This window comes from Tenrec ecaudatus, chromosome 5 (assembly GCF_050624435.1).
Source record: "Tenrec ecaudatus isolate mTenEca1 chromosome 5, mTenEca1.hap1, whole genome shotgun sequence".
Classification (NCBI taxonomy): domain Eukaryota; kingdom Metazoa; phylum Chordata; class Mammalia; order Afrosoricida; family Tenrecidae; genus Tenrec; species Tenrec ecaudatus.
Genome location: NC_134534.1, coordinates 57,341,874 through 57,366,837, shown reverse-complemented (window position 1 = coordinate 57,366,837; position 24,964 = coordinate 57,341,874). Strand labels below are relative to the sequence as shown.

Below are 24,964 nucleotides of genomic sequence, written 5' to 3'. Positions count from 1 at the left end.
TGGCTGGTGTGTCAGAAACACTGGTGGGTGTGTACAGGGGGACATGTATGTACACACACATATGTACATACAACACACACACGGGTTGGGAGTCTTACCACATTCATCAGGTTCTCGTGATCTCCACCTTGAGGCTTTGGCTTCTTCTCTCTGAAACAGAAAACAAAAGGCTGCCACTCACTGGCTGCTGTATAGTGCAAGTGGCTCAAGGCCACCCTATGGGGCAGCATAGGAACTGCCCCTGTGAGTTTGTGAGGCTGTAATTCTTGTTTTGCTAATCGTCTTATTGGGACATACCTACATCTCAAAACAATTCAATCAAAGAAAGAAGAGTTGTACAATCTTTACCACAATCAATTTCAGAACATTGTCTTCTTTCCTGTACTCCTTGTTAATTTACACCCCTTCCCCAATTTCAAACCCGTTCCCCCCACCTCCCTTTTGACCTATCCCCAAGAAACCATTCATCTATTTACTGAGACTATACCTCTTCACAGGAGTAGAAAGCCCTGTCTCTCCCCCAGAGCGGCTGGTGGTTTCAAACGGCTGACCTTGCAGTTTGCAGCTCAACTCGTAACCACTGCGCTGCCAGGGTTCCTTAAATGTTGCTAAAATGTACCGAGACGTGGCACAGCATGGGGAGTTCAGTGGTAGAACTTCTGTCTTCTGGTTCACTCGCACTCAATGCATCCCAGGTGCGACCCACACCTGTCTCTCATTTTTTAAAACAAAGCTCATTTTGCCAAGGAAGAAAGAAACGGCCATCTGATTCTCTGTGAGCCCTCACGTATGGACAGGTGTTAGGGATGGGGGCGATCTAGGCCCAGCCGCAGACTGTTCCACCTCTTTCCTGCGAACTTTTCCTTGGGAACTTGAAAGCAGGAATGTACAAGGAAAAGGCAGAGACAGGTACCGTGCAGAAACTGTTGATATCTAGAATGCTGGGGCCAGGGATGCCTTTTAATTTTTTCCCCTTTGAGAAAATCCCAACAATTCTCTCTTCGCTTCACTTTGCAACATCAGAGGCTGCAGTGGAATGGAGAAGCTAATCGGGAAGCAAGTGCAAGTTTTGGCACGCTGGGAAGGGCACATACTCTCCGGATGAGTCATCAGTGCTCCGGTCCAGGGACAAGTCGGGGAGTAAAAATAGAGTTTGTTTTCCTTTGAGGCAGTCTCAAGACAGCCTTCAGGACCAGAGGCCTGTGCACTACTTGAAAGGCAACAGTGACGCCTGCAGGGACAATGAATAATTGCAGAAGTGTCCCACCAGCCACAGGGACTTCCTGGCCAACTGACCTGCTCAAGGAATGGAGGACTGGCTCCTCATTGTATGGGGATGCAGAGGCTACGTGGGCTCAGAGAGATCTATGGAGTTCTCCTCCTGACAGAGATTTTTAGGGTAGGAAGCCATATCCAGACTTAATTAATGGTAACGGAATTGTGTATGCAGTTACTGAGAAGGAGGTTTGGAAAGGGGGTGAGCTAACTTTCATTGGCTTCCATTCTACCAAGGCTCCGTGACCACATAACAACAGTGTCTAAATGTCTCGGAAGTATCGCTCTTGGTGCTGTTAAAAAGGGCTTTACTGCTCCCTGAGCAAAAGAGCACTTGCTAGGAGCAGCCAGTCACCAGCGCTCCCAGAACTTCCCAGTGGTAGCAAACCAAAGATCTTTAATGCAAGGTGTCAACCAAGCCCACGTAGAAGAAGCTCACCAGCCTGTGTGATCCAAGGATTGTAAATAATAAAATCCAAATCTCATGAAGGGAATGGCACCAGAGCTTAACTTGTGAACACTGGTTTGCAAAAGGCTATAGATTATAGTGGAGACCCAGAATCCAACCTACCCTCGGATTAAGCCTTTGGTGAATCCACCCTGGTCACAGTCCACAGAAGGGAACAGCTTTGTTATCAGACAGAGCTATATAATTGATTTTACAGTAAGTCAATTATGGCAGATGTAGTTAAGCTAAAGTGTAAAACCTTATCATTTTATTTCCATTTTGACCCATTTTAAAGTTGTTTCAGTTTTAAATGATATATTTTATATATAATACATAACAAAGTTATATGTGGTATATAATACAGTAATTCACAACGTTTTAATATATTTGTGTATTATGTATAAAATACAGATAGACACATTTAGTGTTTGCTCACAATCCAGGTAGACTGTGAAGTGCCCACACACGCGGAAACAAGACCAAATTGTGCTCGTGAGAAAAAGGAGAGAGAAAGAAAGGTCCCTGTTCTCTTCTGGGGAGTTTGTAGTATTAGCAGAAGTGAAATAAAAATCAACATTTTCATTTAATTAATATTTAAAATGTCCCGAGACTCTGCAGTCTCGAGGGAGAGGCGAGTTAATTTCTGTGGCCAGTGTCTGTGAATGTCATTTACAGCAGGCTTTTGTACATGGCAGTCAGTTCCCCAGAGAGCCCAGGGCGACACAGGGAAGCCGGCTGTCTTCTCTCCTCGGGTACACACACCTATACCTCAGTCGCCAGACAAGGAAGTAACTCCTTACCACTTCCTCAGTTCCTGTCTGACCTGGGCAAACCAGATGGCTCTAGGGGTACTGAGCTCTATGGGAAAATACACCCCAGCAGGAGGCCTGCCATATTCTGGAGAAGTTTTCTGTTTTTCAAGCAGGCAACAGGCAAGTAGTCTTGAGCGACTCTTGAGCAACAATTTGTAAGCATTTTCTCTCTGAAAAGCCTTTTACTAAAAGCACCATGCCCAGCAGGAAGGTTCCAGACCTCGGCATCAGAGGGAGAGGTGGCGAGAGGAAGAGCTACTGTTCAGGATAGCTTAGCCCAGTGGCTCTCAACCTTCCTGATACCGCCACCTCCTCACACAGTTCCTCATGTGCGGTAACCCCCCAACCATAACATTATTTTTCTTGCTACTTCCTACCTGTATTTGCTAGTTATGAATCGTAATATAAATATTTGATATGCACGCTATATATTTCATTGTTACAAATGGAACATAATTAAAGCATAGCGATTAATCACAAAACAATATGGAATTGCATATTGTGAAATATGTGTGTGTTTTCCCATGGTCTTAGGCTACCCCTGTGAAAGGGTTATTTGACGTCCCAAAGGGTCGTGACCCACAGGTTGAGAACCAGTGGCTTAAGCTGGGCCACAAAGCCACTTGGCCAGGCTGCTGGAGTCCCAAGCCCAGTTCTGTTGCTCACAAGCTGGGCAACTTGCTGTTCCCTGGGACTCGGTGTTTGAAATCTGTTAAAGGGCGGGGGGGGGGGGGGTCAGACAAGAAGGCTTCAAAATGCTCCTGGAAAATGGGATTGAAAGAGTGCGCCCTCCTGAAGCCCCTCATAGGAGTCCGCTTAGTGCCCATCAGGTTGTTCTACGGACTGGAAGAGAGCACTGTGCCAATCAAAGAGTCCACATGCGCTGTCCTACGGCCTGATGTGAAACTATTCTTCTAAGGCGGCAGGAGGCCCTCGTGAGCGCCCACCTGTCACAGCTGGAGCACAGGAAGATGAGGAAGGTGATGAGCAGGAACGTGGCCATGGCTGCGAGACTCCCCCACAGGGCGATCTGCATCTGCCCGCTGCTGCCCAGCATGCTCCCAGCGGGCCCCATGGTGACGGCCAGGACGGGACAACCTGGGGCAGGGCAGTCAGTCAGGTCCTCAAAAGTGTCGTCATTGGGGCCGGAGTCTTCCTGCAGAGAGAAGAGCATTTTTTGTTTTGCTTTGAAACAACTCCCAATGTAAAGTCCCCAAATCGTGCCATTCTGTTTATGTCTGGAGGAAGGGCTTTGGGCAAAGGCCAGGGCGGGGTGGCTGCAGCGCACAGAGGAGAGCGTTAGACTGGGGCTGGACGCTGCCCTGCATGAGGTCCTCCGTCCTCAGGAAGGCCAACGCCATATTACTGCTTCCAACGGTTTTACGGAAGGGTACCAGAGAAGCCCTGGTGGTGGCGCTGGGTAAAGCTCAGAACACTACCTGTACTGTGGGTTTTCAAAAGCACAGGCCGCTTTACCATATAAGAGACCCTATATACTGCTTCACAGTATCAGAGACCCCATAGACTGCTCTATAGTATCAGAGACCCCATAGACTGCTTCACAGTATCAGAGACCCCATAGACTACAGTATCAGAGACCCCATAGACTGCTTTATAGTATCAGAGACTCTATAAGACTGTTTTACAGTATTGGAGACCCCCATAGACTGCTTCACAGTATCAGAGACCCCATAGACTGCTTTACCGTATCAGAGACCTTCCCTATAGACTGCTTTATAGTATCAGAGACCCTACAGAACAGTGGTTCTCAACCTGTGGGTCGCGACCCCTTTGGGGGTTGACCGATTCATAACAGTAGCAAAATTACAGCTATGAAGTAGCAACAAAAATCATTTTATGGTTGGGGGTCCCCACAACATGAGGAGCTGTGTGAAAGGGTCGCGGCGTCAGGAAGGTTGAGAGCCACTGGTCTATAGCAGGCATCCTCAAACACATGTGGCTCGCCAAGGACATTTATCCATCCCGCCAGGTGTTTTTGCCCCGTTTGTTTTTCTATTTCAAAATAAGAGATGTGCAGTGTGCATAGGAATTTGTCCATAGTTTTTTTTTTTAACTGTCGTCTGGCCCTCCAATGGGTCTGAGGGACAGTGAACTGGCCCCGTTTAAAAAGTTTGAGGACCCCTGGTCTAGAGGGTGGCTGTGAGTTGGAGTTGACTCAATGACAGTGAACTTGGTTTGTGGGGAGTGGAATTTTATATTTTTACACAAATATGCCTTGATTTATTTAACTCTTTATAGACGGACATTTTGGGTTGTCCGTTAATTTACTAAGATAAATAATACTGGGAGAAACTTTCTTGACCACCTGTCATATATCTATATCCACGGGGGTAGATCAAAAAGCACTGCTACACAACCGTCGAAACTTTTACTGGGTAAGAGTACAGAGATGGGAAGCGGCTGCCTCCTCATATAGCCTCCAGCAGGGTTTTCATCTCTCTGACCCCTCCCTGCCATTTCCACTACGTCAAGAGAGCAGTTTGGGCTCACCTAGCGGCTTACATTGGTGTTCCTTTTAAATGCACTCTGAGTTTGGGGAACAAAAATATGTCTGAACAGGCAAGGTTTATCTCAGAAATTCTCCTAAGTCCTTACTACCTTCGAAAGAATGAGCAGGAGGACCAGCATGCTAGCAAAAAAAAATCCCTCAACGCAACATTCTTGGCATTTTTCTCACCAATGCAGGTTTCTTAAAACTTCTTCAGATAAAGTGCGCGATCACCCTGCGTCCTCAGGCACATCGGTCAAGATGAGCCCCTGGGTGTCCATCTCCAGAACCGAAACAGACCTCTCTGCCCTGAATGTACTTCTGTATCGGCAGATACTCCACACACCATACAGTTTCATCATTCCCTCACATTCGGAACAGGTGTGTAATCATTGCCACAATCAATTTCAGAACGTTTTCTGTTCATACTCCTTGTCTGTAGCTCCCCATCCCCACCAGGCCTATCCTGTCTTGCCGTGCCCGGGGGTAATTATCAATCCGGTTACTGTATCGATTCATGTATCCTGGATTTCATATCCAGGAAGTTATACAGAACAAAACCAAGAAAAAGACAAAAAAAAAAAAAAAGCAAACCCAACTCCACAACAATGACAAAACGGAAAAACCGCAATGGAAAAGCAGAAAATATTAAAAACTAAAAAAAACCTTTACAATGGGTCAAAATGGAAATCAAGTAGTAAGGAATTACATTTTACCAAATGGTCACCCCCCTAAATGTCTTCACAGTGTTTGTTGTCCACCACGGTCAGGGGGATTCACCAAGGGCTTACTCTGTGTGGGATCCTGCAAATGGGCTTCCGCTTCACCCAAAGCCTTCTATAAACCGCTACTCATGTTTTGAGGTCACATATCATCATTCCCTCCATGGGATTTGGATTTTATCATTTATAATCCTTGGATCACACAGGCTGCTGTGCTTCTTCCATGTGGACTTAGCTGATGCTTCCCTTAGATGACTCTTGATTTGAAGACGTGCCTTCAAGACCCCGAACAGTATTCTTCCTGAGAGGTGGCGCCATCTGGTGTCTTCATTACACTTCGCTGAGTGGCACGCACAACTTCTGAGATTTCTTCATGATGGTCCAGAACGTCGAGGAGGGCCCGTCATAAGCACAAGTGGTTTACACTGGGGCTAGAATTAGGCGGGAGGCAGAAATCCATTCGTGTAGCTGTGGTTTACATGCGTCTCTGGTTCCCTTTAGAGGCATCATGGTTTTTTTTGTGATAGAGAACATTCTGAGGGATGGCTTCTTCATACGTTTTTAAACTATGGTCTCAGTGCTTTTCCAGTACTTGAGGGCAAATAGGCACATGCGGATTTGGGCTCCCTGTTGCTGCTGCTTTAATGAGAGCAATAGGAAGCATTTCCTACCGTGTTCTTAAACACACACTCAATTATTCACCCTTTCTCTCACCCCGTCTGTGCCTCGACCTCCCCGCCCCATGCTGTTCTCTAGGATGATGTCAGGTCAAACTCAACCAAGGAAACAGGCACCATCATTTATCAAGGAACCTTGTGATTGGGGTTCAGCTCCACCCAAAAGCTTTGCAATAGGTAATAGCCTGGGAAAGTACAATCAGGCAATTCTACTCCTCTTACTACGAGCTCCGAGTACGTGACCGTGTATATTCAAGACCAGAGTCCACCGAGCCCAGGAATACCCAATCAATGAATGTGAAAATGGATGGATGAATGAATGAATGGACTCTGCATACTATCATTTCACAATAAATAATACCTACATGTATTTACCAGCAGCTGAAAACGACCAGGGAGATATCATTTATTTAATATCTCCTGCAGGCCAGAGACTCTGTTCTGAGTTTTCCTCATCTCCTGGAGGTCACCATCTGTGAAGTGCTGTCTGTCTTGTAGGGACAGGCAGGATGGAAGCGAGCTGCCCCTGTGGGTTTTGTGATTTTTAGAGACGTGCGCGGGGCCACCCCAATGTTCTCACTGGAGCGGCCAGGGCTCTGCGCTGTGGCTGACCTTCCTGGGAAGCAGCTGTGTCTCGCTGTCCCGCCAGGGATTCTACCTGCGTTGTCCAAAACTCCCACTGCCACCAAGTGGATCCTGACTCATGGCCACCCTCCGTGGGATTCCAGAGACTGTCGGTCTTCCTGGGGCAGCCAGCCTCATCTTTCTTCCCCAGAGTGACTCCTGAGTGCGAACCTCCAACCTTGTGGTTAGCAGTCCAATGCCTACCCCACTGTGCCACCAGGGCTCCCGAGAAGGAGCTGGGAATCCCATTTTACACACAAGCTGCATCGCCCAGAAGCAGACGTTGCGGGTGAGTTCCTAGGTGGCACAAACAAACGTGCTCCACCCCCCCACCCCCCAATTTATAATGGTTAAACAACGAACAGAAGGCCCAAACCACCACCACTTAGCCAAAGCAGGCGAGTGGTTTGAACCCACCCCGCAATGAGGTGGAAGAAAGGCCTGGTGATGGGCCTTCTGCACCGTCTAGTCCCAGGAAAGCTCTGTGAGTCTGCTCTGCCGCATGTGGGGTGACAGGACCAACACCGGCCAGAGGATGAATGATTTATTTGGGAAGTTGAGGGTGAGGCCCGCTGTTCTGACTGCAAAGCTGTAGCCTCCAGAGGGCGCCCTTAACTCACTGGCCGATTCTGCTGTTTTAACCAGGAGACTTCTCCACTAAAGACAGTCAAATTACTTTCACTACATATGTCGAGAGGTGTAAATAATAAACCAGAGGACTATATCAAAGTCTTTAACAATTCCTGGTCATCCAGGAGGTTGTTCTTAAATAACATTTGCTTTGTTCGATTTGAGAACATTCTAATTCGAAAAGAATATGCTTTAAATTTCTAATCTCAGGAAAAAATAAAACAGTGAGCAAAGACATATTTTTGTCATATGCTAATGAAGCCAAACTCCAAACAATCTCTTTCTTTAAATAGACGGTCAGTGTTTTCATTTGCTCCACGGACAGAGCTAGAGCGGGATTTGGCCACGTCAGCTAGCACCGTGGCCACTGTCAGGAACAGCCACCACTGTGGCCTGTGGGAGTGGCGGGGAAACTAAGACTTTATCCTCCAGCAGGAGGCCTGTGGCTGGCAGTCATCTGAACACTCAAGGTTCACTGGAGCACGTCAAGGTTGAGGAAGGAATCAAGAGTCGAAGACCAGGAAGCCTTTAGGTGGATCCAAAGGGAACTCATCTGGGAGGCGAAGCAGTTTTCATTCAGGCGGTGAGCCAACAGTGAACACAGAACTTATTTTTATGGTTAATTGGACAGAACTTACTTTTCGGGTTGATTGTACATTATGCCTGGAAATAACTTAGTTCTTTTCTTTGGGGTAGCTTTGCCCCTGGACAGCTATAATGGAATGGATATAATTGTGACTTCTTTCAGAATTGTTGATGGAGACAAACGGGCACCATGATAGTGTATTAAAGTACATTCGAGCAAGCATCGAATTCACAGTGACCCAGGAAAGTGTATGGAATGAAACCCTAAGGTGCCAAGCACATTAGGAAGCGTGGACAAAAGGTAGCAATTTCCCATGTGCCTGTCAGCTCAGCATGTAGGCATGCAGTGTCACCAATACACCTATCTGTAAGGGCCGAGTTCTTCCAACTGTAGTGTGCTGTTTGAGAAACGACCAGCAAACCCAGCACGACACCTGCACCAACTCTGTCCATTTCTGTATACGGTCTCTTTCCCGCTCTCAACAGGGAGGCCAATAGAATATGACGGACTAAGTGGGATGCCGGCCTTGATAGGACAGCACAGGGAGAAAATAGGCTAAAAAAGGGACTGTCACACGCTATTGAATAAAGATTATAATTCCGTGAAAATGTGCCCAAACGCCTGGCTCACTCCTTTCAACTACAATTTTCTGAAAAGCTGAGGGGAAAAAGCAAGCCAAAACAAAACAGAAAACACTGCTATGTACCGCCCCCTCTAGAAATTCTCATCATGAACAAAATTCTCACAATGAAAGGATTTATCTGCCGGAAAACACTGTCCCGAGTCAGATACATTGTAATCCCTAAGGACAAGTGTTCCAATTGCTGGCGCTTCTCCATCTCTCTGAATCCTTCCAACAGTTCCATGGTAGCCTACTGGCCGCGGGAGGTATGGCAGCAGCTGTGACCACTCACGAAGCTCTCAACTGAATATTCTCAGGGGCCTGGCCCGGGCAGACCTGTAGGGCAGCTGTAGGCCCATTTTGGAAAAGCCAGGCGCCCTGATGACACCTCCTTTTCGCGTCTTCTGTTTGGATCATTGTCCTGCTCATTTCTTCTCCAGCCATGTCCTCCTTATATTCTTGGAGACTGTCCCCTCCACCCTCAGTGAGTGTGTGCGTGTGTGTGTGTGCGTGTGTGAAAACACAGTTCTGCATTGTTCTATGTGGACTAAAAGACTATTTACACATTTGGTCTGAGAACAAAATGTTTGACACACTTTCCAGTGGGATTCAGATTTGTATGTGCATTGACTGAGTAAAGAAGACAGGAGACAGAGATCTCTGTCTTCATGGAGCAGGGCGATGAGAGATACTGCCTCCCAACTGCTCCGACATTTCTACTGCTACAAATTCTGGATACGAAGAAAACCTCTGACCTAAGAGTAAGCAGAAGATAAGTGGGTCTGGACGCACCAGGAGCATGGCACTGCCGTTTCCTGGCTGGCAGAGGGGAGGCCTCGAGTGGATGGCCCGAGGCATCTTGAGAAACTGAATATCCTTTTCTCAGGAACACGGGCCGTCACGTACTAATCATGTTGCATTTTATTTAATGCTCGGGGTTCTCATTCCACTTATTTTGAGCAATGGGTGGTCCATGTCCTTTCCCGAAGCTCCACTGTCACGCGATGGTATCACGGGCCCACGAGAACCAACTTCTCTCTGACGGACTCCAATATCAAGTCAGATTATTTCCTGGGTTTCTAGAATTATTCTGTAATCGAGGAAATATATGAGGGTTTTTTTTGGGGGGAGGTATTTCTCACAATTTTCATGTAAACGTTTAAGTAACTTCTCTCAGTCTTGTTCTTGCCTTGCTCAGTGACTGTGCCACCTTCAAGTCTAGAACACGGCTTCGTCAAAAGTCTGGGGACTAATCTATTGTCACACCAAACGTGTACATACTTCTTGAGTTACACTTATCCTCACTTTCCATGATCTTGTTTTTCGTTATTTCACAGTTACGACAATAGGAGAAAAGTGACACTGTATCTGGCTATTTTGCAGTAACGAACACTGAGCAGCAAGGGTTATGCTGGCAGCGATACCGTTTCCCTGAAAATAAGACAGTGTCTTATATTAATTTTTGCTCCCAAAGATGCGCTAGGTCTTATTTTCAGGGGATATCTTACTTTTCCATGAAGAAGAATACAGTGCACATTTATTGTTTAATTAAAAGAGACCTCACACTTCCTGTCTGCCCCAGCTGCGCTACGGCCAGCAGTGAGCTGCACAGCGGCGCCCGCCACTACGGTCCAGAGTCCAGAGTTACGGTAGCTTCGAGGGGCCTTATTTTTGGAGGTCTTATTTTCAGGGGGATGCCTTATATTTCAGCGAGAGGCAAAACTGTAAGTGGGTCTTATTTTCGGGGGATGTCTTACTTTCGGGAAAACACGTAGTTCAGGATTTTTGTTAGCTTGACCAGCCCACGATGCTTGGTGGTCAGGTAGCAGTGTAATGATGTCATTTGGTGGTTATTTAAGGATGTCAGTGGTCGCTGATGGAAGACAGAGTTGCCATCCGTTCTGTGATCTCATATGGTCATCCTCCATTTTCGCCTAGTGCTGATGTGTGCATCGTGACAGGGTCTTCAGAACCTGACCATGTTGATCAGCGAGGAGAAGAGTGTACTCAACATGCGTCAAAGTCAGACCACATGTTTTTATTGCAACCCGACTGCTGTTTATCAGATCACCCAGAAGTTTCACCAGGAGGAGATGCTGAAGATGACAGCATTATGCAATAGAAGATTTGATATCACTTCTGTTTGTTTCCAAATAGATGTGATAATTAGCCACATTAATGGAAAAAATCATGGACTCAAGAGTACAATTTAGGACAAATGGATGATATTTCAGCTAAAGGGTCAATAGTACTTCCCTCAAATTGTATATAATTTGAGTCTCCTTTGGGAACTTGTCATTTCATTCAGAAAAGGTATGATTTCTGTTGAAGATCCTTCCAGAAGTTAGTATGGATAGCTATTTTGGACTTATCACATCAAAATACCTTATTGTCCTTTTATAGCGATTAGTTCCATAAATTTCATCAATAGGCGACACTGTTGGCCTGTTACTTTCAAAAGCTAGATCGCCATGGAGTCGATCCAACACAAGCAGCCCTACAGGACAGGGTATAACGCACCCGAGAGTCTCCGAGAAGGTAATTCTTTAAGGGAGTAGAAAGCCCGTCTTTCTCCTGAGGAGCAGCCGGTGGTTTTGAGCCGCTGACCTTGAGGTGAGGAACCACCACACCACCTGGGCTCTCCTCCCTCCTTTGAAAGCATGTGCCAGTCTTAACACCAGGTGGCGGTAGAAGCCAACTTTCAGCCCGAAACCGCGGGTTCATCAAGACCTAGTGGCTCACGCTTGCAGCTTGCGCCCTATGCTTGGCATTACACTGTCAATCTCCAAAATAGGTTCCGACAGGACCGATAACAGAAACCAGATGAAATTAATGAAAGGGTCAGGCCGAATGGCAGCTACCTCTTCAGTCACGCACCTTTACCTTGTGGTGCTGGGATCCAGGGAGAGCCGCCCATAATAACGTGGTGCCACGGCCACTGAGACTGGCTACAGAAGCAGACACTGAGTTCCGCTGAAGCCGCGTGAGGTTGGTAATGATAGTCATTACCATTTTACAGCGGTCTGCCTGGGCTCCTAATTAAACGTGATAGAAACCACCGCCGTACGTGACTGCCTCCATGGACCAAACAAAGAGGTCCAGGGCCTACGCACAATCCTTACAACGCTTCTCCTTCCTGGCCACGACATTTAACCCCCATGCCAGTGTCTCTGAGTGACTCCCAACCCATAGCGACCCTTCCTCTGCAGGGTGTCTGAGACCACAAATCTCCACCCAACCAGGCAGACTCTGCTTTCTCCCAAGGAGCAGCTGGTGGGCTTGAACCCCCAACTTCATTGTCACCAGGTATCTTTAGATACTACAATGGCTTAAGAACTACCTTCTCTTCCAGGCCCCTGTCCTGTGAGATATGTTGGTCAATGCACAGGCTGACGCTGCTAAACCTCTCCATACAGTCGCGTGACTCTGGGAAGAATGCTATGTTTACAGGCTTCAGGTGATGTAGATGGGTAACACTCAGCTGCCAGCCCAAAGGTTGAGGGTTCGGTTTCACCCTGAGGAACCTGGGAAGGAAGACCTGACAACATGCCCGATAAACCAGTCACTGGAAACCCACGGAGTGAGGTTCTGCTCCTACACATGTGCAGGTACCAGGTGTTGGGGTCCACTCTTGGGCACCTACCTGGTTTACTGGCTGAAATGCAGGTAAGTTTCTCTTGCGACTACAGACACTGTCCTATGACCCAGCCTGCTACACTGAACTTTGCATCAGGACCGTTGTAAGCAGGAGAACCTCCTAAACCGATGTTTACTGTTCCATCCACTAAGGCGGGGCGGTCCTGGGCAACCAAGGTCCCTGTTTCTCTCCCCGAGTCCGGAGGGAAATACACCTCACGAGATGAGGGAGGTCAAGGACTCCACAGTGAGGCTTTCTCGACTGTGGTTCTGATCCATTTTATAATAGTTCTCCAGCGCCCTCTCTGGACATGTCTTCCCGTGGCAGCGTAAGAGAGAGACACCACTTGTGAATGTCTGAGAAAGAATCCCGGGAAGCTTGACCATCACCAGACCAAACCACACTGTGGTGTAGACTTGCTGCTGCGAGGGGAGAATGGGCCAGGCAGGCACTTGCTCTAAGAGCAGACCATAAATCCCAAGGCCGTCTGTCAGCCTAACCGGATTACCTTGTCCCTACATACCAAACCTATCGATCCACACAGGAAACGGAGAGGCTGATGCTTCTCTGGGGAGGGGTGTGTGTGGCTACTCCTGCCTTCAGAAATACATTAAACGGACATTACAGAAGTAACACGATTTATTGTTTATGAAAGCCCTGCCACTTTGCTACGGCCTTCACAAAGGCCAAAAGGCACCAGGTAGGGACGGGTGAGCAATGACTTCAGGCTGCCTTTCCTCACTGTCTAAGACTTGAACGCCAAGCCCCAGAGAGACGGAGAATGGCCCATCTAGAATATGTTTCCCGTGTATTTTTAAGGGCTTTCCAAAATTTGGTGGAAGATGGAATGAAAAGCTAATGGGATCCCTCAATCTCTTTGAAGGCCCCTCGTAGACACAGGATCGAATCCTGAGACATTTGTTTTTCTTTTGCTTAATATAATCAGTCCTACACAGACTGGCCTAGGAGCACGGGCAAAGAAGTGCTTTCTTTTTATGCAAGCAGGTCTTTTTAATAGGCTGTTTCAGGGCTGTTGTAGTTTGGACTTGGGGCTCTCTTCCTGCCTGCCTGTTTGTTCATCTGATCTAACGTAACAGTGCCTAGAGGGAAATCATAGTAACCCTAACTGCAAGGCCAGTAATTTAACACTCTCTTACTACACCCCAAGAGTTACAGTCTTGGAAACTTCCAGATGCATTCCTACCAGCCCTGAGGTCAGAACTGACTCAATTGCAATGAGGTTTGGTGCTTTTTGTTTGTTTGCTTTGTTTTGTTTTTTAGGATAATCATAAGGAACTCTGGGGTGCTGTCAGGTTGGCGGTTCAAACCCACCAGTCTCCCCTTGGGAGGAAGACGAGCCTGTCTGCTCCCGTTAGAGCCGATATTGGCTGGAAATGACTTGCTGGGACTAGGTATGGTTTAGGTTTTAAGGGAAGACATGTGTCCCCTGCATTTTCTGCCACATCCCCAGCATCCACATATGCCAGAATATTGGAAGTAGGCCCCTGTTCCCCAAAATCTTATGAGCACATAGTTCTGTAAGAAAGAATGGAAAGCAGGTTCCCATGTTGATTCTCAAAATTCAAGTTCAAATTCCTAATTGTATATGGTGAGGGTGACTTGATGGTAGATTACTTGATGGGCTGCCAGCCTCAGGGCCAGCAGTTTGAAACCACCAGCTGCTCCTCAGGAAGATGAGGCTTTCAACTCCCACAGAAAATTAGAGCCAGAAACCCACGAGGACAGTTCCACTCTGTCCTACAGGGTCTCTGTGAGGCAGAATCCACTCGATGGCAGTGAGGAGGGAGACAAGGACAGAAGAGAGAGACATATGAAGCCAACAATGAAAAACACACTGAAGTGTGTCCCCAGGCAAACACTCAACTCTAGAATGCATACAGTTTGCAGGAGGGTTGCTGCCACACAGTGATGCGTTCCTCTTTAACACCTTCGCCACTCCCTCAGGGACTCACTCCTGCGAGCTCCACTCTCCTCCCGCTCTCCCCAGGGGAACCCATCTTACAGTTACCATAGGACACCCACCACCACTGAGTCAATCCTGACCCATACTCTTTATAGGTGCAGGCAGCCTCCTCTTTCGCCCTCAGAGCAGCTGGTGGGTTTGAACCACTGACCTTGAGGTGAGCAGTGCTCAACACTTAACCGACAGCTCCCCCAGAGCTCCATTCTCAAGGGAAAGAGAAAAATCACATAGTCTCAGCCTTTCTTCCTGTGCTTTTCACCTGGTGACAATGGTCTCGTCATTTAAATCTTGGTTCAAATGGCTTTTCCAAGAAGCAGTTTTCCAACTACAGGTGGCCTTCCGAGTTTAGTTTAACCAAAACCAAAAAACAAACCCACTGCTGTCGATTCCCTCTCATAATGACTCCACAGGACAGAGGAGGTCGGCCTCTCACGTCTCCAAGGTTGGACTGCCCCCCGTCATTCTCCTGAGGGGCCCCGCTAGCCACTGCACCAACAGCGTTCATAGTTTAGCTCCGGCCCCTCTTTTGCATGGTTTCCTCTACTCGCATCACTCACAGCTGAAATGATGAAGCGCCGTGTGCTTCCTCAGCTGTCCAACATCCCGAGAGCATATGATCTGTCCACAGGTGCCTCTGGTTATAGCTCACATATAGTTGTATGTGCCTGGCCCAGAGAAAGCGCTTCACAAACATTTGTTGAACAAATACAAGTATCCAAAAGGTGGTAGATATTACTAGGTCTCCCAAACACAAAACCTCAAACGCACTGCCACTGAGTCAATACAAAGACAGTAAACATTTGACAAAGAAACGTCCTACCTGTTTTCTGAAACCACGCAGACATGTGATGGACTGGGTGAGAGTCGGGGAGGCGGGAGAAGGAGAAGTGCAAAGTCAGCTTTCTTGACTACCTGGCTGCTGGGCAGGACAGCGTTTATGGAGCCATCTCCTTTCCTAAGGACTCAGTATCGTTGAGTCAATGCCGACTCATAGTGACCCTAGAGGATGGGGTAGAACTGCCCAGTGAGTTTCTGAAGCTGTAACTTTTTATGAAGTAGAAAGCTCCCATCTTCTCCCTTGGAGTGGCTAGTGGTTTCGAACTGATGACCTTGTGGGTCACAGTCCAACGCTTAACCACCACACCACCAAGACGCTGTCCTTTAGGAGAGGGCTTCAAAAAAAGTCTGTGGAAATCATCAAATGAAAATATCATGGAAAATTTCCACCAACTCTCAGAAGCCCCCATGTACATGATCAAAGAACCCTGGTGGCGTGGTGGGCGATGCATTGAGTTTCTAACCACAGGGTGAGCAGTTCCAATCCACTAGCCACTCGACGGGAGAAACAGAAAGACTTTACAGTCTTGCAAACACACAGGGGCAGTTCTTATCCATCCTAGAGGATTGTCGACATGGAATCAACTCGACAACGCTGAGTTCTGAGTTTTGCTTTTCCCCAGATTCCCACTGGGATCCTAGAGAGGCCTGGTTCTATATTTGTCTGGACCTACCAGGCTTGATATCAAACACACAGAAAACTGGCCCCTTTGCTGTAAGCTCTTTTATTTCCGGCAGGTTTAGATGCAGTGGCTCCGTGCTCTATTGTGCAGGTGAGGGAAGCACCATTGAAGAGTGGAACAGATCACTTGACTCGCGATTCTAGCTCTTTCTATTCTGATGTGTAGCCTTGGCCGAGTGCTGTCACATGCGGCTGTCCCCACGGCGTCCAGAAACCCCAGGCGTTGGGTGAGACATGGAGCGATTTCCAGGCCATCTCGACTCGGCCACCATGTGTTTCTACACCCTGGAGACAAGCGCTCATCTTCTGTTGCTCTTCCACGTCTCGTTCCTCAACCGCGCAGTAGGCATGGGCATCCGGAGTGCTTTGCAGGCATCTACGTAGCATGCGCTCGGAGGCCAGGTGATGGATGGGGTGTTTACACGCAGGCTGGCTTATTGAGACCAGGGCCATTTCCAGCCGTGCTCTGTTAAGCATGGCCTTGCACTGTTTATTTTGCTTTGGAGACACAGTGATTCGGTCATGACAGCTCCCCGCCTCCTCCCACAGCCCAACCACCACCACCACCCCCTGCCCTGCCCACCCCGCCCACCTAAGATACAGAAAGAGACATGAGCAAAAACAAAATGTGGTTTCTTTGCTGAGAGGGTTCCGTAATTGACGGCTTGACGTACAAACCTCTCAGATTCCCCAGGCGTGGCTCAGATTCCCCTTAACACTTGGCTAGATTGTGGACTAATTACAAATGTCCCTCTCCCTGCCACCTATCAATTAACTCCTTACCAAGCCGCACCCACCCACACTACCTTCCCGAGGCTGCCCATCAAAGGACACCGTCTGGGGAAGCCAGGCCTCGGCACCAGGGAAACCCGATGTTTGAGGAGGTGACAGCTGGGGTCATGTAACAGCGCAAGGTCAAGGGAGGGTTCTAGCTTCAGTGACACTGGTTTCATTGGAGCTGGCAGAGCTGGACAGAGGGTTGCTTTCTTGACCACGCCTTTCACTGCACCGCCACTGGGCAGCCCGGGCTCTGCGTGACACAGACCAAACTGGAGGGCATGGTGCCCAGCAGAGGAAGGGAAGCCAATGGCATCGAGATAAACATGTCAGGACACTATTATCATAAAGGAAAAACAGGTTTCACGCCAAAGGAAAAGACTAAAGAATACGATGAGGCCAGGCACGGGGGGGAAGACGACGGGGAGATGGGAGGAAGGGGGAGTGGGAAAGGGAGAGAAAGAAGGAAGACTGCATGCCTGGGGTTTCCTGGGGTTCTCTCGCGGTTTTGATGTGAGGGGTTGTGCACCTGTGTCGTCTGCTTTCCTCTTTGTGGGTCATATTCCACAAGCCAACGGAAAAGTGCTAATAAATAAAATTAAAACCAGAAAGACGGGGCACAGCTATACAAACCCTTCAGAGTCCGTACCCATCAGACTTTACCTTGGTAAAGTGGTGATTAAAGGAGGGAAAGTGACAGTGAAACTGACTGAAGAAAAAAAAAACGTGGCTCAATTTGTTTTCTGGGGCTCAATACAGCCTGGGCATCTTGGACTCTCATATTGAAAATGACACTACAGAGTAAGAATTTTTTACATTGGAGAGCAGACAACGCAGTAAAATAAAATCCACAAAAAGAGAGGCAACAAATAGAAGCAAAAAATCTTCCTGCAAGCTGTGTGCGCGCACGTGGTTATGTTCCCACTGGCCTTCCATCGTGTGGAACAGAGTAAAAGTGACCCATGGGGCGTTCTAGGGGCATAATCTTTTCTTAACAAATCATTTTATTGGGGGCTCTTACAGCTCTTATAACAATCCATACATCAATTGTATCAAGCACATTTGTACATATGTTGCCATCATTTCCAAAATACTTTCTGTGTGAGCCCTTAGTATCAGCTCCACTTTTTCTCCTCCCTCCCCCACCCTCCCACCCTCGTGACCCCTTGCTTGTTCATAAATTGTGTTTATTTTCATATTTTACACCGTCCACTGTCTCCCTTCACCGTTTCTGTTGTTCACCTCCCCTCCGGGGGGTGGGGGGGACGGGGACTGGGGCTATAATCTTTACGAGAGCAGCTCGCCAGGTCTTTGCTCCCAAAGAGCATTGTTCTGGGCCAAGGCCTTGAACCCGTTCTTCCTGGGACATTCGTGGCCAACCAGGGGAAACTGAAACCGACACACGTCCTTTGTGAACTGTGGTTGTTCTGGAACCAGAACTGGAACGGTAACATTCTATAGGCTCCACTAGACACTTGATCTCCCGCCAACAGAGCAAGGGCAGTGTGTGCATTGCCTAGCAACCGAATCTCCAGGTTAGCAGAGCAGCTTTCCACAGCGCCCGGCTCAAAGATGGCAGCCAACCATATCTCCCTCGAACCCAGCCTTCGACATCAGCCTCCTGAGGGACCTCACTAAGCCTTTTCCAAGTCTCCCATTCCTGGGATTTGACCCTGACGTTTTCCCATGTCAGTTACCGCTCTCGTAGATAGACCCACAAGTACACATCTGGATCTGTTCAGATCTCATCGCAGCGGCTGTGACGGAACCAGTTCGAACCAGCTCGAAACCCTTGTTCCAGTCTCCAACCTTGCAGTTATCCGCCACGAGGCTGCACACGGCGTTGCCTTCCAGCACTGAGGGGAAAGCAGTCTGATGACCACCCACCCAAACTTGGATTTGAAAATGTAGGTTCTCGGGGCTCACCCTCAAGGCAGCAGAGGGCAAGGAGGGGAGGTGACCCCGGGGTGTGACACCGAAGCCCCTCTGTAAGAGAAAGGACAGGGTCATAATTCTACAGCTTCTCAAAACACCGCTGGAGCCAGCATCCTCAGTTCTGCCTGGGGATTGGTTGAGAATGCAGAATTCTGGGCCCCACTCGAGGCTCACAGAATCAGGAACTCTGGGGGTGGGCCCCCAGCGTTTCAGCAAGCCCTCTAGGCACCGTGAAGCAGGCTGAAGTCTGAGGAGACTGCTCTACAATCACTCACTGCCATGGAGTGACTGCGGCTCCGGCTGCCCCCTGGGTTTCTGAGACTCGAAATCTTTGACAGGAGCAGGCAACCTCATCTTTCTCCAATGGAGAGGCTGGCGGATTCAAACTGCTGACCTTCCCACTCATGTCGAGCAGCCTCCTATGCCACCAGGGCTGCTTGCTCCAGGATGGCGCTCCTCCAGCTTGACCACGCATGCAAATCCCCTGGAGGGTCTGCCGGGCTGAGATTCTGATTTTGGTCTGGTGCGGGAGCCGAGACTCTGCATTTCTGCCCAGCTCCCGGGGGAGGTGCAGGGTCTCGTCATTATAAAGCCAGGCTCACTACCATCGTCAGTGCCGTCTCCGAGGGGCCTGCAGCGGGCTTCCCAAGCTAACTGCTTGTGGAAGTAGAAAGCCGTCTTTCTCCCTTTGGAGATGCTGGTGGTTTCGAACGAATGGCCGTGTGGCTCAAAGCCCAACACACGTAACCACACCACCACCAAGCTTCCTAGTAATTATAAGTTCCTATTAGATCATGACTGGTGGAGAGGCTTTTAGCCTTCCAACTGAGATGGAAGTGTCTATCTACTCTTCTGAGAGGTTTGACGGTGGAGCCGGGTCTTTTTCCTAGGAGCTGTCCAGATGGCCTCAGGATGATGGAAAAGTAAAGGAGCTCTTGACCAATCCGAAGTCTGATGAAATCGCAGCGTGGAAACTCCCTGGTGTGTGGGCCCACAAACCTACGCTCTTACCTGTCTGCACAACTTGCTGTGGCCCGGGAAAAACCCCAGACCTCTCCCCACCTCGGTTTCCCCTTCTGCAGAATGAGGCCACGCCCAGGGTTCCTTCCCAGCTCTGAGATCCTCCCATCTGACGCCAGTAGCCAGTGAGTTCCCAGGGCCTGCTACAAAGACACAGCACTTCCCACACAAAGTAAATGTTGATCTGGCAAGAACCTTAAATCCTCGTTGGATCAATAGTTTCAACTCCCCGGAAGGCAGATGCTCGCAGTGATTTAAGAAGGAAACTCAGCGCAGCTGCCCCAGTGAAATGGATCTTGAGATGAGGAAGCGGGGGCAGGGCCAGTAGTCAGCTGAAGGTCTTTCCAAACCCTGCTTGCACTCGGACAAGGCCCCCGCTGCCCATTTGCTGCAGGGCTGGCTTAAGATCTCTTTACGTCTTCACCAGCAAGTCCTTCTTTCAGTGATGCATTTGCAACTCAGACGTAGAACAGCCGAGCCATAGAATGCGAGGGCTGAGTGCACACAGGCAGATCCTGTGTGTGCGGTGTCGGCCAGAGAAAACCTGCTGCTGGGAAGCTTCTGGCCCAAAGGCTTTCAAGGCTTTCCTCCAAGTTTGGAGAGATTTTAGAAGCTGTGAGTTTGAAAGGGACTGCTCCACCTCTAATCTCAGTACCTGATAAGCCCAAGGCGGTTCTCCCACCGTGGTGACACTTCCCAGAGACCCTCTCTGAGCCCATGATGACTGAAGGTCTTCTGCCGCCTGGCCTGCTTGCATTAGCGTCGCCCTTCCCTCTGCTGACCGCTCCTAGTCCTTTCACTCTGGAACGCGCCATCCTTTCTAAGGTAAGTTGTTGTTAGACACCTACTATGTGCCCAGCACGGTTTCATCTTCTAATCACACATTGAGTATGATTTTATTAGCTTCACTCATCACTCTGCTGACCGTTCCTATGCGGTGACACCAAGGCACAGTGTTTCACTCTTAGACACACCACCCTTTGTAAGGAAAGCAGTTGTTAGACACCTACTATGTGCCCAGCACGGTTTCATCTTCTCATCACACTTGAATATGATCAACTGAAACGGATCCACGATGACAGAATTCTGCTAACGGCTCATGCAAAATGTCTTGACTTAGTTATGCATACAGAGAGGTGTCCTGACTCAAAATGAAAAAAAAAAAAATTCATTGTGGAGCCCCAAGCATAATTAAGTCCTTTCACTTCCAGCATGTTACAGGAGAACCACGCTTAGCCGCAGTCATCGTAGCGCGATTCTGCTCAGCTTGATGGCAGAGGCGGCATGGCGTGAGTGCAGCTGCAGTGTTCTTGGACTGCTGTTGCTTCAAGCTGAGAACTGTCCTCAATGTGTCCGGTGGATTCCAGAGGCAGCCTTTGCATGTCCGTGGGGTGGAAAGGCTCCCTCCCGTGCATGCACTCCATCACAGCCAAGGTCAGCTGGTCTCTGAGGACAGATGTGCTTTCAAGAATCAGGAAATTACCTGGACACGGCCAACCCTTCTCTGACGAGTCGGAGAAACAGTTTGCAGCTTACAGTAAAAAAGAAGGCTTAAGAAAGTAAATATTCATGTTGTAGAGGCACTTGCAATCAGAAGGCATTAAATGATGGGCAACACACAGAGCCGCCCGGTGGGTACTTTGATGGAAAAAGCTGTACAAGGGAACAATAATACGGTGAGTGCTTCACCCTTAGAAGAGTCAACACTTTGAGATCAAAAGGGCAGCCTTTACCAGAGCACAAAGTTCAGAAGGGTTAGGAGAGAAAGAGGAAGGGCAACGGGAAACGGGTGAGCGGGGTGTTGGTACAGTGAAGGGACTGCTGCAATGAGTGGTAACATGCATGCCAGCTGCTGAGTGTATCACTGATGACCTGCGCTGGGAGCCTGCATCCAATTCACGGTGGAAAGTTTAAAGAAAAAAATTTGAGAATAGCATCTCACTTTGGAGCACGGGAACATCTGGCTAGCGTGCATGGATACATGGTTTGGCTGTAGTCTGACCAACTACTGGCCTTAGTTTGTGTCAGAGAACATGGCTCCAGGCCCTCCGTGATCTCCGGCTCCTCCAGCTTCTTGTGGTTTTACGGGCTGTCCTTCCCAGCAGCAACTAGTGCAAAGGATCCTCCACTTAACTCTGTGCCTGCAACTCCCAGGCCACCTGCTAGTGAGGATGCCTAGACTTGCCTCTGAGATTTCCCAAGAACCTATATTTTCACGGTGTATCCGAAGGGAACCCCTTTGAAAAACACACGTCCAAGACCCTGTGAGTGGTGCCCAGTCCTGCACACCAGTCCTTCCATCCATACAAAAGGGGCCCGCACGGCCCTGCCCCCTTTCCACCCCACTGGTTCCGCAGACAAGCTCTCCTGTCTGTGGACCTCAGTGGCCCATCCCGATTCCTCCCGAACAAGCTCTCAGGCTGGCTCCCAGTGCACAGTGACGAGGGCAAGGCATGGCAGGGAGAAAGGAAGGAGGATCTTCTTTTGAACACACAGCCTCAGGCTGAGCCGGAGTGCCTGCTCCCTGTCCGGGATGACAAATGTACATACTCCCATCTGCTGCTGTGGCATTGATTCTGACTCAGGTCTGCCCTGTGCGTCACCGAGCAGAACGGTGCTCCCGAGGACTGTCCCGGCTGCAACCTTTACCGATGAAATCTTCAGGGCATTCTTCTGCACTGGATTCAAACCTCCAACCTTCTGATTGCTAGCTGAGAGCAAAGCCATGTGTGTCACCCAGGGAGTTTTACAGAATAAAAAAAAAATCTTACTGCCTGCGGGTCAATCCTGACTCATAGCAACCCGGTAGGACGTGGCAGGGGGACTCCTGCAAGTTTAACTGTGATTGTTTACCGGGGTAGGAAGTCCCTTCTTCCTCTTGCTGGGCTCTGGTGCCTTTGCCCTGCCGATCTTGCAGATCACGGCCCAGCTTATGACACTGTGCAGCCAGGGCTCCCTACTACTAAACCTGCTCAAGACACAAGGGCAGTGGGACTCCAAGGAGGAGGCACTGCTCAGGGTCTCAAGCCTTCGGGGGTTCAGAAAGGGCTCCCTACTACTAAACCTGCTCAAGACACAAGGGCAGTGGGACTCCAAGGAGGAGGCACTGCTCAGGGTCTCAAGCCTTCGGGGGTTCAGAAAGACGAAACCGTGACCACGTGTGGACAGAGAAACGGTCCTGGAGGGCCTGGGAAAGGGAGAAGCGGTGCCGTTTTGCAAACGCGGCTTCCATCTGCAGCACAGGCTTCACGGGTCTGTCCTGGGAAGGGAAGAACAGAGTCCCTTATTAAGTCCCAGTGGACAGAAGTAGTCAAACTGTGGGCAAGTCCCCTGGGAACACCGGGCAGGCGGCCTTCTCCTCTGTCCCAGGCCCCATCAGTAATGTGATCTTCAGACCTCATGCACTGAAGCTAATGCAATTTGAAAATCTTCACAGCTAATGAAAATCAGATCCTTTCCCTCCTGATTTGCTACATCCTCTGTTTATAAATACTGAGTAAAATGGAGGTTATGAGTTAGACCTGCGTGTATGGAACATCCTAAGAGCGTTTAGAGTGTGACATTCTGAACGTCACAGTGGTTTTCATGCGTGAGAACCATTTGTGGAACTTACAGCCCACACGCAGCACGAAGAACTTTGTGGGGGAGAGACTTAGAATCCAGATTCATAAAACTGACATTTTAAAGACAGCACCTCCCCACTCCCACCCCTGCCCCACCTTGCCAAGTTCAAAGCTCTTTGTCTGTATGGCTGTACTGGTTCTTGTAGAGGCTTCCTTTACCCTGACTGCCATTTTCTTTAGAAAGCACACACACACACACACTTTCGAAAGCTGTGTTTCCTCTCTTTCCCAGACATGTGCAAGCCACATCTTCCTGTGTGTATCACTTTAACCTACATTTTTTAATGATGGAGCAAACATGGGTATTGATGGAGCAGAATTTAGGACTGTGAAGAGCGTCAGTGCTAAGTGTCTTGCTGTTCACATTTTAGGCAGGGTGGCACTGCTGGATAGACTCTGGACCACTAACCTCAAGTCGATGGTTTGAATCTGCCAGCAGTCCTCTAAGGGGAGCTGATAGAGTTGATGGCTGTATGACCCCACTCAAGGGGAGCGAGCAACAGAATTGTATGCGAATGGATAGATCGAATGGTGTAAGATGTGGCAAAATAGATAGATAAATGGGAAAATATTTACAGCTTCAGAAACCTTATATATAGGATCACTATGAGTCAGAACTGGGTTGTTGGTGGTGGGTGGGTATGTTTTACCACCATTGAAAAAAAACACTACTATTCCCTTTTCAGAAAGTACACACATACACAGTAACCCATATGAAGGGCTTTTGAAAGTTCATGGGAACATTCCATCATCTTTTCTCCATGAACCTCTTGAAGTCCCATAGGCTATATAGAAGCCCTGATGCACAGTGGGTTCCTAGCTGAGCTGTTAACGGCTGTAGCAGTGGTTCTAACCCACCAGCTGCTCAGTAGGGGAAAGGTGAGGCTTTGTGCTTGCAGCCTGACAGCCTCTGAAACTTGATGTAGGGTCGCTCGCTGTGTGTCAGAAAGGACGCCATGCCAGTGAGTGAAAATATGCAGAGCAGCTCTGGTGGTGCTAAGAACATGTACTATCGCCGTGAGCGCCATTTCTCAGTGGTGTGTGCTACGCGCTGTCAGCCACAGTGATGGCTATGTCAGTGTATGGGGCTGCTAGCTGCCATCATGCTGGGCCTGAATTATACAAAAGGCAGCCTATACACCGGAGCGAAAGGCTACCTGAGTCTGGGCCATCCCCAGCATCCCTTGCAGATCAGACCACTGTGCTCAGAGTTTTCCCTGACTGGATTTTGGAAGGAGACTGCCAGGTCATTCTTCCGACTCTGAAGCCTGTGCAGCAACATGCAAAACCTCCACTGACAGACTGGTGGTGGCATCGTGTGAGGTACACAGCTGGGATCACAACGGAAAGAAAGGCATGAATGTTACCATGGACTACAGATGAGCCACGATCAATGCACACTGAGAGAAATGTCACAGTGGGGCGTGGTCCTGGAAAGGTCAATGCGTAAGGACTTTGTAGACCTCTATGACAAGAGGATATGAAGAAAAACACACCTGCAAAATGGGACAAGGGGATGTGTTTTCAAAATCTTTCTGTGAGGACTAAGACTAAGAGAAAGAAC

The 24,964-nt window shown here is 48.8% G+C and overlaps 1 protein-coding gene across 1 annotated transcript in view; it reads right to left on the bottom strand.

Annotated features, from left to right (window-relative positions):
- The window catches only part of PAG1 (phosphoprotein membrane anchor with glycosphingolipid microdomains 1), a 172,230-nt gene that overhangs the window by 18,259 nt on the left and 129,007 nt on the right, over positions 1-24,964 (bottom strand). Inside the window, exons 4-5 of the mRNA XM_075549537.1 lie at positions 3,483-3,691; positions 99-150 (exon numbers count right to left, since the gene is read on the bottom strand). Of these exons, the coding sequence (XP_075405652.1) occupies positions 99-150; positions 3,483-3,610 (180 nt within the window). The 5' untranslated portion in view covers positions 3,611-3,691. The remainder of the gene's footprint in view (positions 1-98; positions 151-3,482; positions 3,692-24,964) is intronic.